The following is an 11,132-nucleotide window of genomic DNA, read 5'->3' on the forward strand; positions in this document are numbered from 1 at the left end:
GTGTGCCTCGATTTTAGTATATAATGAAAACTAATTTGACAGAATAAATGATATTAAGTAACTTATAAAATTTATAATAGAACAAACATATATATTTATATTCTTAAGAAATGACAAAGTAAAGATGTGTTTTTATAATCTATATTTCTAAGAAAGTTTTCCACGATAAGTTTATTATTATATTTATTATTTTTTGGAAATATTACATGTACTTAGATTAGGTTTATAGAATTAAAAAAAATGAATTTGAAGGATTTTATTATAGAATAAAAACTAAAATGAATGAAACAGGATATTAAATGACTTGTAATATTTATAATAGTACAAAAATTATGTATTTATATTCTTTAGAAATTACAAAATTTTGATGTTTTTTTACTAAATGTGTTTAAAAAGAAATAACGATCATTTGTATTATCTTTGTTATTTCTTATATCCTTTTGGAAATATTACTTGTGTATCGCGGTTTATTGAAAGAACTGAATGGATCTAAAGGATTTCATTTAAATATATTATAATAAAAACGGATAAGAATATATTTATATTCTTAAGATATTACAAATAATTGATGTATTATATTATTAGAAATTTGTTTGTAAGAAATAGCAATAAGTTGTTAACTTTATTATGTTTTATAAGTTTTTGGATATATTACTTATTTATCGAATTAAAAAATTGTATGGATTGGAAGGTTTTAAATCCTTCACCTAAACATGAATAATATTTTATATAAAAAAACATGTTGTTACTTGTGTAACCTTTTATTCTTAGTTATATTATATATGATCTCATATGCATGCAATTTTATTCATATAAAATCAAGCTCATCTCCAAAGAAGACGCATCGCATCGGAATTTCCAAGTGGGATTATTCAATTTAATTATGTTTTCGCAACGTACTCCAAACAAAGCGATTCATTTAACAACATCGCATCAAAATATATACAGTAAAGCAACTCTCGGAAATCGAATGGTAGAAACTTTTTTTTTCTAAATAGAGAACATTTTACTTTCTACTCTAGATGGACTTTAACGAAGTCGTCGCGCGGAGTCGCGCACGCTCGTAGAATATTCTATCGAGTTATTTGAGGTCGAAGCCGGAGACAGTTGAGGGATTACTTAAATTTGAAAGACAACACCAAAGAGTTAATAACATTGTTTTTTGTGAGTTCAAAAGTGCAACAAAAACCATCTGCAATCGCGATGCGTTTTCTATATGCTCACCACCTCGATGTCTTCGATACAAATCGCCGTTGACAAAATGATTCATACGTTGGAAATGCTGTATAACTATGCATATTAAATATCATCTAGTTATAATAAACAAAGCGATTCGAAGCGCCGATGAAGCATGTAACTGTTATATTGCACACTCTCGCCTCAATATTGGTATCCTTCACATTTAGTTTTAAGAAGATTACGAAGGCCGCCGCAGAAAAAAAGACACAATTTTTTCATTCGTTCGCGCGGACTCGAAATCGTTAGACGTCGCTAATCACCTCAAAAAGAAACAATAGATTTGAATTTTACCTGCAGAAAACCGCAAACGCTGCATTCGAACCTTGACTGCAAGCAAAGTCGTGCAAATAACTACGTAAGAAGTCAGCCAAATGGAAAGTAATCCGGCTTTTTTTGATAAGAGAATAAAAGCGAAATTTAAGCAAATATTTAACGAGTTCACAAACGTAAGTACTATTTTTTTTAAACTAACAACAATCTGTGCTTAGAAGATTAAACATTTCAAGAGTAACAATTATTCTTCGATTTTTATTTGATCACTGTTTACAATAATAAATGTTATATTGTGTACAGAAATGTAAAAGCAACAACAATGAGTAGTTAATATATACAAAAATTGCAAAAACTCGAGTATATTATCAACTGTTTAATGGTCGAAATGCAATGCCTTCGCTTATCTATTAACGCATAGAATTCGCGTTATCGCCAGGTGATCGTCGCGTTGTTCACCTTTCCGCATAAATCGAACAAGGAGAGAAACCTGTAATATAACATTATCTACCTGCGAGGCAATTGCACAGAAATATTTGATTACATCATTCCGTTTGTCATAGTCGCGGTGTTTGTGTGTGTGTTTTGTGTATAAACATTTATAAGTATTGTATAAATACTTTAATCTTTCTCGGACGATAAAAACCAAAGTATAAAATTACTCAACTTAAAAAGTGCGACGATTAGTACAGTGGGCAAAATGGAATAGAATATCTGGAGAGGGAGTTGATATTGATAATAAACAAAAATCGCAATCTAATCTGGACACCAGATAACGGCAACAACCGAACCTTCGATTCTGTGATCATGATAAAATTACCTTTCCGAACGTCGAACGTGTTCTATTTACATTAAGATGGGTGTAAGTGATTGGTGCCACCAAAAAATAATTGAAATGGAGCGAATTTTATTAACAATAATGAAAACTTGCAGTCTTCGGTGAGGGTGCGCGTTACGACTGTCCTAAAGGAGTTGGAATTTTCCATAGCGGCAAACAAATCGGCGAGGGAATTGTTCCTGCACATCTGCAAGAGCATAGGCATCAGGGAAACATGGTTCTTCGGATTGTACTTCATGAACGAATCCCAGGAGAAGATATGGATCGACGCTTCCAAAAAGGTACAGATCGAATTTAATCTAAATTAGTCTTCAATATTTTAACATCTTCCGCTTTAGAAAATGAGCATTTACAGGCCGATGGCTTTGAAGCTCCAATTCATGGTCAAATACTGTCCGGAGGATGTGCAGCAAGATCTGATCGAACATATTACGTTGAAGCATTTCTATTTGCAATTGCGATCGGACATAATGAGTGATAACATCTACTGCCCACCAGACACTTGCATTTTGCTGGCATCTTACTTTGCTCAAGTGAAGTACGGCGATTACGATGACAGACTCGCGCTTGAGAAGGAGAAATTCCTACCGGAAAGGTAGTTTCAAATGGATTTTTGACAAAGCAGTATTCTTAATATTAAAATTCCAGGGTGTATAAGCAATATAATTTGAACAAGACGGAGTTTCTTACTGCGATAATTTCCATGTGGAAGAAGCATCTGGGTATGAACAGCGATGAGGGTATGCTGGAGTACTTGAAAATCGTGCAGAATTTGGAGATGTTCGGCATTCATTACTTCTCGATTTTCAACAACAAAGGGTCTAAAGTGCTGATGGGCGTCTACCCTCTGGGCTTGAACGTTTTCAAACTCGAAGACAAGTATGCATAGAATTTACCTCAGTATTCGCCGTGCTTCATGCTAAGAATATTGCAGATTGAATCCGGTGATTATGTTCCCGTGGTCAGAAATTGGACATTTGAATTTTAAAGGTAAGAAGTTCATCATCAAGACAATCGACAAGGCAGCGGCGGATTTCATCTTCTTCACGGAAGACCCGAAGAAGAACAAGAGAATCCTCAATTTAGGAATCGGTTACCATCAGCTGTACAGAACCAGGAGGCAACCGGAAAGCTTGGAGATCGCGCAAATGCGCGAGATTGCGACCCACCAGAAGATAGCATTACAAGCTCAAAAGTAAATTACAAAATTAAAAAAGGCAAAAAAATATAAGTGTTATTAATTGAATTCACTTTCAGGGATAAGTTTATTGATGAAGTGAAGTTGCGGCAGAGCGTCGAAATACGGTACAAGGAGGAAATCAAAATACTGCAGGATGAGATCAAGAAGATGCAGAAGAACCTGATGGATTCGCAGGAGACGATAGAGCGTCTGAACAAGCAGCTCGCAGATATCGAGTTATCCAAGAAGGAACTGGAGAGCAAGCAGAGGGAGTTGGAGCAGATGATGAAGCGACTCGAGGAGAGCAAGAACATGGAGGCCGCGGAGAAATTAAAGTTGGAACAGGAAATCAAGAATAAGCAGAGCGAATTGAGCATTTTCCGCGAAGAAGTGTCGGCCAAAGATGAAGAAACAAAGAGGCTTCAATCGGAAATCGAGGCTGCAAAGCAATACCAAGAGAAATTACTGCAGCAGCAGCTGGAAGAAACCGCGAGACGCGAAGATGAACAGAAGAAATTGGAGAGTTTAGTAGCGTCCGCTCATTCGGAAATACCGGAACTCACTAAAGTGAATGAGGAATTAAGTAAACAGCTGGAGGTCGGTATTCCAATAAATCTCGTATTCTACAAAACTAATTACGAACTGCTTTTTCTTTTAGCAATTGCAAACCAAATTGGAATCGACGAGGAACGAAGCGTTGGAAACTAAAGAGGATAAAATCCATAGGGAGAATGTGAGAGATGGTAGGGACAAGTACAAAACGCTGCAGGCGGTGCGAAAGGGAAACACGACGAGGCGCGTGGATCTCTTCGAGAATTTGTAGAATGATATTAATTTATAATTATTGAAAATATTATCGCCATTTGTCGTGTGTGTAAGTGGTGCGTAAGTAAGTGTAAGTCATTTATTTAATTTTGGAAATTACGAATCCGAATTATCTTATCTAATTTATTAATTATTACACATTGTGTTTCTCAATAATCGATATTGGTTTATCCGATCCATCAATTAGAAGGCTATGATAAATTCGATTCAGTACATTGCATTCTATAGAAATGATTAATTCATGTAATTCACTGTAAAACAATATACACTATTTATCTAATATTCTATTGTTTATTATCGTTTCAACACTTTCAGTCTAATTCCTATATACACAAATCATTTAGGAAATATACAAAGCCGCTTTTCACACAAAAATAAATCTGGTGCACATAGTTAAGCAACATGCGATAAAGATATGATTTGAATGGGGCATTTTACTGTTAATAAAAAAAATCCCTGATGCAATGGTTAAATCTTAAGATCACAAACGTTTGCGCAACACATTGATGAAGAATCTATTGGAACCAATAGTTAATCATATAGTCAAGAGATAATCTTGTGGTTAATGGCCAATCTTATTGCAAATACTAACAAATTCTCAGCTCGATACAAGAATAAGTAAAGTATTCGATCACATAAAAGGTCGATTGTATATATCTCAACGCTAAAAAACTTCAATGGAAGGTAAAAATAATGCCCGAGAGCATAAAAGCATGAATACTATATATACAATATGTTTGGTCCCACATGTGTTTCTTAATGGATCCTCAGAGACTTTTCCATTCGAACAAATTAAGCGGTAAGGCCCCCCAATCTACGATGCACTTCGAAATTGCACCCCTCGGAATTCCAGATCATTCGAACAATGAAAACCACGAGAGGAGAGGCATTGAAAGATGGACCCCCTTATTCCGAAATATACTGCTGCAGGAATCGATTCATACGAATTCCTCATTTAGGGAGAGATGAATAATTTTTTTTTATGAAAAAAAAAACTTTATAAGCAAGCAAAATATATTGAATATTATAATAAAATTATAAACTTGGAACTATGATATAAATGTTTCCATTTAACAATGCTTTTAAAATACGTCTTCATTTTTAACAATAATTGGTACAAATGCGATTTAAATTATCTTTTATATTATAGTTAAATTCAATGCAAAATACTAAAATTAAATATAATTTTCAACCACCGAAAAAGAAAAATCATTTAAAATAATAGTTTTATTGTAGAGTTTAAAAAGAATTATTCAGTTAAAATCAAGGAATCAGTACGATTTCAAATTGTATAGTTGATAAATGGACTTGCTGATTACTGGTCCAACTTTCTTGTTCAATTTTCCAAAATTGATATTGCTCAATAGGTTTTCTGCTTCGCTGTTGGATATCTCCAAATATTTCATGTAAAGGGCTTTTGGCGTTGGATAGACGCCAGTTATTGCCAAAGCCTTGTCCACAGATAAACCCTTTAATTGCAGCAATTGCTTAATGAACATATCTCTAACTTTGAATTTCTAAAAAAAATAATGTAATTATACATATTTGGATGTATTTTATTTTTGCACTCACTTTATTTTTTGATGAGGATATATTGAACTCCTTGAATGTCATTAGAGGGAATAGATCATCTTGGATCGATGTATTGATTAGGTCTTCTTTTGGACATGCCATTAACGTTTTATCCTATAAAATGGATTACTTTATAACTGATATTTACTGACATTAGTTTCAACGAAAATTGCAAAAATTAACTACTAAAATATCAAATTAATACCTATTATTATAGAAATTACAATTTATCAACTAAAAGTATCTTTTATTTCTGAAATAACACTTTCCGTTTCAAATATTATTGAAACAACACATTTTCTCCAAAATATTTTTTCAAAATTAATGAAATTAAATAAAGATGAGGACAGAAACACTTCGCTCAATGGTCCAAATTAGGGACAATAAAAATTAAAATAATAAATAAAACTACACTTAAAAGAATTACAATAAGCAATATTTTTTATATAAAACTACAAATAAATATTGTTTATTTTTAACATTTCGGTAGATAAGATAAATCTGGCATTCCGCACATACTTAACTCTAAATAATTGGAACAAATAAATTGGTATAATAATGGATGATATAAAATTTTATAGAAAAGCTAGATAAGATAATGTATTAAATATTTGTTTACTAATTACATTGTTAAACATTAGATATTACGGCTAACTTAGGAATTCAAAGCACGTGAAGATTATTTCTTTTTTACTTTCACACCTCAACACAGCTGACTACGAGCAACGGTAGTTCTGCGACAATTAAAAAGAAACAACGCAAATGGTTACATAACACGTAAGATTATATAAAACCTGGAAGAACGCGAATATCTAACTGTTTTATTAATTGAAATGTTTTCCAGTTATCTAAGAAATTCAAAGAATTTATATGCTCATAAATGTTATTGTTTTTTTTGTATAATAATTAATTTATATAAACAGTTAAACATGCATAAAAACGTATTTATATAATCATAAGAAAATGGAAAAATTAATTAACTGTTACAAATGTCTTTTCGCCAATGTAAATCATTGTTAATAAATCATAATTACTTTTATAAAGTTTTAATAGATAAAACAAAACTAAATTTGTTAAGAGGTTTCTTCACTAACAGCTATGCGAGGTAATAGGACTAATCGCCTAATTGAATTCATACAAAAATAAACCGAAAAAATGTCTTAAAACATAGATTGTAAATAACAAAGAATGCAGTTTTGTATGTAAATTGCAATCTTTGTTGCTACTCAATTTTGAGTAAGAAGAAAAAATATATTAAATGCAATAAAACAATTAAATATTTGAAATGTATTATGAAAATATTTCAAAGAATGTTCACTAACATTAAATGATTCTTCTGTATAAATATCACAAAAACGTGTGAAATTAATATTGTTGTGTTGGAAAATATACTATATTAAATTAAACAAATAGAAAACGATTAGGAGAAGATAGTGAACGGGACAAGTAAAAGCCTTTCCAGAAAACGTGATGTATCCTACAAGGACTATAATAATCCAATTAGAATATATATACAAACCAATACCTCGCATAGTCCGGCTTTGAATAGTCCGGATTTACAATAGAAGATTTAAAAACAAACTACATTTTAATTGAGCAAAATAAAAATAAATTATATAATACAATTACTTTTGCATACATAACATTAATACAATCAAGTAATTTTGTGCTGTTTATTTGTAAGCGGCTGTAAAGTCCTCGATTAGTTCTGTTTCAAACAGTCCGAACGGGATCGATTACCTGGACTATGCGAGATAATGCTGTATATAGTTCGTCAATTAATGAAAAATGTGTCTAAAAATAATTAGACGCCAATTCCTGATATACATAAACGTTTTTAAAGATTTTTTAATAAATTATAGTTTAAGCCAAAATGAGAAAAAATCCTTATTAATGAAAATAGTGAAATTAGAATTTAAAACACTACATACCTTATAAATATTAATTAAAATCCTTGTGAAGCTTGCTAAATACTGCAATGTATCTTTCAAACTATCTGTGAACTTGACGCTGAAGCCGTCTTGAATAAGAGTATTAGTTGCAGCTTGATGCAGGGTGGTTAAAGGAAGACCAGTATGCTTATTATTATCGATACTCTCCACCAAATATATAAGATTCTGAATTCCGCACTGTTTCAAACGGAATTTCTGCTCATGGAAGCGCCCATCCTTGATGCTAGCCCCAAAATCATCCATGCGTTTCCTTTCAACGATATACGGCAAAATCAACTCTTCCCCAGAGTTCCTGTCTTTGCAAATCCATGCGTAATCTCCAATCTTCAGATGCCGCACTTCATAATCCACATTAAGCTTATTCAATTCATAAACAGTCTCATCATCAACTGGATCTTTGTTTGAACTATAAAAATTGTAATTGCCCAAAATATTAATGATTCTATCTACTTTACACTTTATAATAATAAAAACAATTGAAAATAATTATTAACAGTACATAGAACAATTTTTTTGCAACAATTCAACCAATCAAAGCTTCTACAACAGTATACCTTATGCTAATTAGTTTATTCAAGTTTATTAGTATCACTCAATAATTAAATAATATGGGAACTTACCCTGAAGTTTCTTGTTTATCAACCAGTAAATATATGTGAAAAGTGCCTGCTGTTAAAAATATATCATTCAGAACAGTTTCTTCTGTAGTTTCCTTAATTTTGCTTTTAGTTTGCTTGGGAAGTTTCTTTCCATTGCTTTCTTTACTAACATCTTTTTTATTTGGAATGTCTAATTTCTTAACAATTGCACAATCTTCATTCTCATTCAATTGCAAATCTAGTTTTTGACTTAATTCATACCCTTCGTCTGTTAATGAATATTTTGCTGGGTTACCTTCTTTAATTACCAACTTCTTAGTAATCAATGTACTCATAGATGACCATGCAGTATAATGACTAGACCCATCAGATTTCATAAAAGACTTATCACAGTACTTTTGCGCCACTTCAATAATTTCGTTTTTCAATTGTTGACCAACATCATAAGCCAGTCTACTTTTATAAAGAGCTATTAATATAGCATAAGCCCCAGACCTATTGGTTGGAGTGTATTCAGACTTACTTGGACTTTTCTTCTGCTTCTTCTTGTTTGGTTCATCACAAACCACCAGATTATTATCATTACTTTTTTGTACATCATGTTTTCTGTGCTGCTTGAGTTTATCATCAATCATATTACATAATTTTGTGCCAAAACCTTGGAGTATCATGCAATCTTTTCCAGTTTCCAATGGCAATGGATATTTTTTCATTGCTTCTAAAGCATTATCATAGCATTTATACATCTTTGATTGCTTCTCTTTTTCCTTGTTCCTCCACTCCAGAAGCCATTCTTCAAAGAGAGGATTGGGATTTTTCAATTTAATTGTCACCCGTTGAGTATTCATTTAATATAATTTAACCTCAAAAATTTTGCTGGAAAAATAAAGATTTATAGAATTAATAATACTGATTGTATAGAGAACATGTTTATTGTTTTTTTTTAAATGCAGATCTCATTGAAAATTATAATTTTGTAGAACATCAATTTTCCAAATGGAACATGTTTTTCGCCACTTTGTGTTTATAACCTCAAAAATATAATATAATATTAAAAAATATATACAAAATTTTATTGTTTTCTATTAGTTATTTTCTGTTATATAATTAAATCACAAAAATAACCGTCCTTTTCACTAATTACATTTAAATTTACTTGGATACTCCAACAAGTGCAGGCCTGACCACTCTATCATGCAATTTATAACCTATCTTAGAAACTACCACTACAATTCCCGGCTCCTTGCCTTGAACGTCCTATAAAACATTAAGTATTAGTATAGAAATGCAATCTTATCCATTAAATTAAGAGTATTTACCTGTTGGAACAGGGCTTCATGGAAGTTGGGATTAAACTTTTCATCTACAGGGTTCACTTTCTCCAAACCGTGCCTCTTGAAAACAGATTGTAATTGTGCATCTGTCATCACCAAACCTTCATACAGGCTTTTCAGGTGTGGATTGTTGCTGTTTACCTCTTCTTTTGGTACACTTTCTGTGGCTTTATTCAGGACATCAGCTACATCCAGCAAATCTTTACAGAAACTCTGAATTCCAAATTGCTTGGCCTCTCCAATTTGTTTGGTCAATCTGTTCCTCAAATTCTCACCATCAGCCAATGCCCTTTTGTACTTATCCTATAACAAAAAAGTTAAATATTATAATTTCATTTTCAGAATAAAGCTTCATATAAATTGACCCTATCTCTATACCAAAATTTATGAATGAATGATTCAAAATTGTGCAATAGCATACTGAAAATTTGCAACTTCTTCAAGCTCATTTTTGAACAGTTACAAAACTGTCAACACAATGACTGGAAAAGTCAATTAAACAAAAATAGTTATGTAATGATTAATTACCATCAGTTCATTGTTCTTCTCACTGAGCTCAGAAATCTCCTTGTTCAGTTTCTCCACTTCCTCGTTGACTGGTTTAGCCTCAGCTGTTTCTGCTGCTTTTGGTTTCTCATCTGCGGCTGCTGTATTGTTGTGCCTCTGGATGTTTTTTAAATGGGTTGCACTCCTGTAATATTGGATTTCTGGTAAGAAATTCATTTACTGCTTGAAGAATGAGAAAATACCTGATGTTCAATAAAAACGTTTCATTGATGAGTTGCCCGCATTTCATAAGAGTTCTTGCCCCAATTAAAGACATCTTTTCTGTAAAATGTTTGTATGAACCTCTTTCACACCGACCGACAGGTTAAGTTCGTGACTTTATCAAGTTTATTGGTTATGTTTTACGTCATACATAAGTAGGAATTTTTTATGTAATGTTGATTCTTTATCACAAATCTTGTGGTTTCTTCATTGATTGTTAGATGGCACTAGGATTTGTGTTCTGGAATAATCCTGTAAAATATAATAGTAATTGTTAAGGACGTACAAGAATCTCAAGATCGATGATCAGTTATAAGTAAAATATGTAATTTGTAAGAGTAACAAGTATTTTTTTTAATTTTATTATTTTTTCCGGCCATCTATCTCACATGAAACAATCGCAAGCCCGACAACCGAAAGACCGTCTATTGAAATCGCGACGTTCGAAATCCCGACTGTATCGAAATCCCGACTATATCAAAATCCTGACTGTATCATTATTTCGACAACCATAATCCCGACAAACATAATCCCGACTTTATCGAAAAATTTTAC

The 11,132-nt window shown here is 32.1% G+C and overlaps 3 protein-coding genes across 4 annotated transcripts; 1 reads left to right on the forward strand and 2 right to left on the reverse strand.

Moving 5' to 3' along the window:
* Positions 1-1,161: 1,161 nt before the first annotated feature.
* LOC108564810 (moesin/ezrin/radixin homolog 1-like) lies at positions 1,162-4,632 on the forward strand. Of its 2 annotated transcripts, none has more exons than XM_017923956.1 (7): positions 1,162-1,685; positions 2,443-2,628; positions 2,686-2,942; positions 2,996-3,226; positions 3,282-3,542; positions 3,605-4,124; positions 4,186-4,632. In XM_017923956.1, the coding sequence occupies exons 1-7, from the start codon at positions 1,611-1,613 to the stop codon at positions 4,348-4,350; spliced, it is 1,695 nt and encodes a 564-aa protein (XP_017779445.1). In that variant the 5' UTR covers positions 1,162-1,610; the 3' UTR covers positions 4,351-4,632. The 2 variants fall into 2 exon arrangements, with proteins under 2 accessions (XP_017779445.1, XP_017779446.1); XM_017923957.1 differs by lacking the exon at positions 1,162-1,685 and adding an exon at positions 1,777-2,371.
* Positions 4,633-5,550: 918 nt separating this feature from the next.
* LOC108564811 (crossover junction endonuclease MUS81) lies at positions 5,551-9,348 on the reverse strand. Its single transcript, XM_017923958.1, has 4 exons — positions 8,497-9,348; positions 7,856-8,282; positions 5,925-6,038; positions 5,551-5,869 (listed from the first exon to the last, which is right to left on the reverse strand). The coding sequence occupies exons 1-4, from the start codon at positions 9,321-9,323 to the stop codon at positions 5,624-5,626; spliced, it is 1,614 nt and encodes a 537-aa protein (XP_017779447.1). The 5' UTR covers positions 9,324-9,348; the 3' UTR covers positions 5,551-5,623.
* A 127-nt stretch (positions 9,349-9,475) lies between these two features.
* On the reverse strand, positions 9,476-10,752 carry LOC108564812 (grpE protein homolog, mitochondrial). The gene is made up of 4 exons (XM_017923959.1): positions 10,559-10,752; positions 10,338-10,500; positions 9,795-10,112; positions 9,476-9,732 (listed from the first exon to the last, which is right to left on the reverse strand). Exons 1-4 carry the CDS (start codon positions 10,630-10,632, stop codon positions 9,628-9,630), a joined length of 660 nt encoding a protein of 219 aa, XP_017779448.1. The 5' UTR covers positions 10,633-10,752; the 3' UTR covers positions 9,476-9,627.
* Positions 10,753-11,132: the final 380 nt, after the last annotated feature.

The sequence above is a fragment of the Nicrophorus vespilloides genome, unplaced genomic scaffold (assembly GCF_001412225.1).
Source record: "Nicrophorus vespilloides isolate i.1.1-1 unplaced genomic scaffold, Nicve_v1.0, whole genome shotgun sequence".
Classification (NCBI taxonomy): domain Eukaryota; kingdom Metazoa; phylum Arthropoda; class Insecta; order Coleoptera; family Silphidae; genus Nicrophorus; species Nicrophorus vespilloides.

Excerpts from the sequence above, each read along its gene's own strand:
- LOC108564810 (XM_017923956.1), top strand. The coding sequence starts at position 1,611 with ATGGAAAGTAATCCGGCTTTTTTTGATAAGAGAATAAAAGCGAAATTT. Across the intron at positions 1,686-2,442 it reads TATTTAACGAGTTCACAAAC|TCTTCGGTGAGGGTGCGCGT; the intron begins GTAAGTACTATT and ends GAAAACTTGCAG. Across the intron at positions 4,125-4,185 it reads AATTAAGTAAACAGCTGGAG|CAATTGCAAACCAAATTGGA; the intron begins GTCGGTATTCCA and ends TTTTTCTTTTAG.
- LOC108564812 (XM_017923959.1), bottom strand. The coding sequence starts at position 10,632 with ATGTCTTTAATTGGGGCAAGAACTCTTATGAAATGCGGGCAACTCATC. Across the intron at positions 10,501-10,558 it reads ACGTTTTTATTGAACATCAG|GAGTGCAACCCATTTAAAAA; the intron begins GTATTTTCTCAT and ends CCAATATTACAG. Across the intron at positions 10,113-10,337 it reads AGAAGAACAATGAACTGATG|GATAAGTACAAAAGGGCATT; the intron begins GTAATTAATCAT and ends TTTTTGTTATAG.
- LOC108564811 (XM_017923958.1), bottom strand. The coding sequence starts at position 9,323 with ATGAATACTCAACGGGTGACAATTAAATTGAAAAATCCCAATCCTCTC. Across the intron at positions 8,283-8,496 it reads GATAAACAAGAAACTTCAGG|TTCAAACAAAGATCCAGTTG; the intron begins GTAAGTTCCCAT and ends CAATTTTTATAG. Across the intron at positions 5,870-5,924 it reads TATCCTCATCAAAAAATAAA|AAATTCAAAGTTAGAGATAT; the intron begins GTGAGTGCAAAA and ends TATTTTTTTTAG.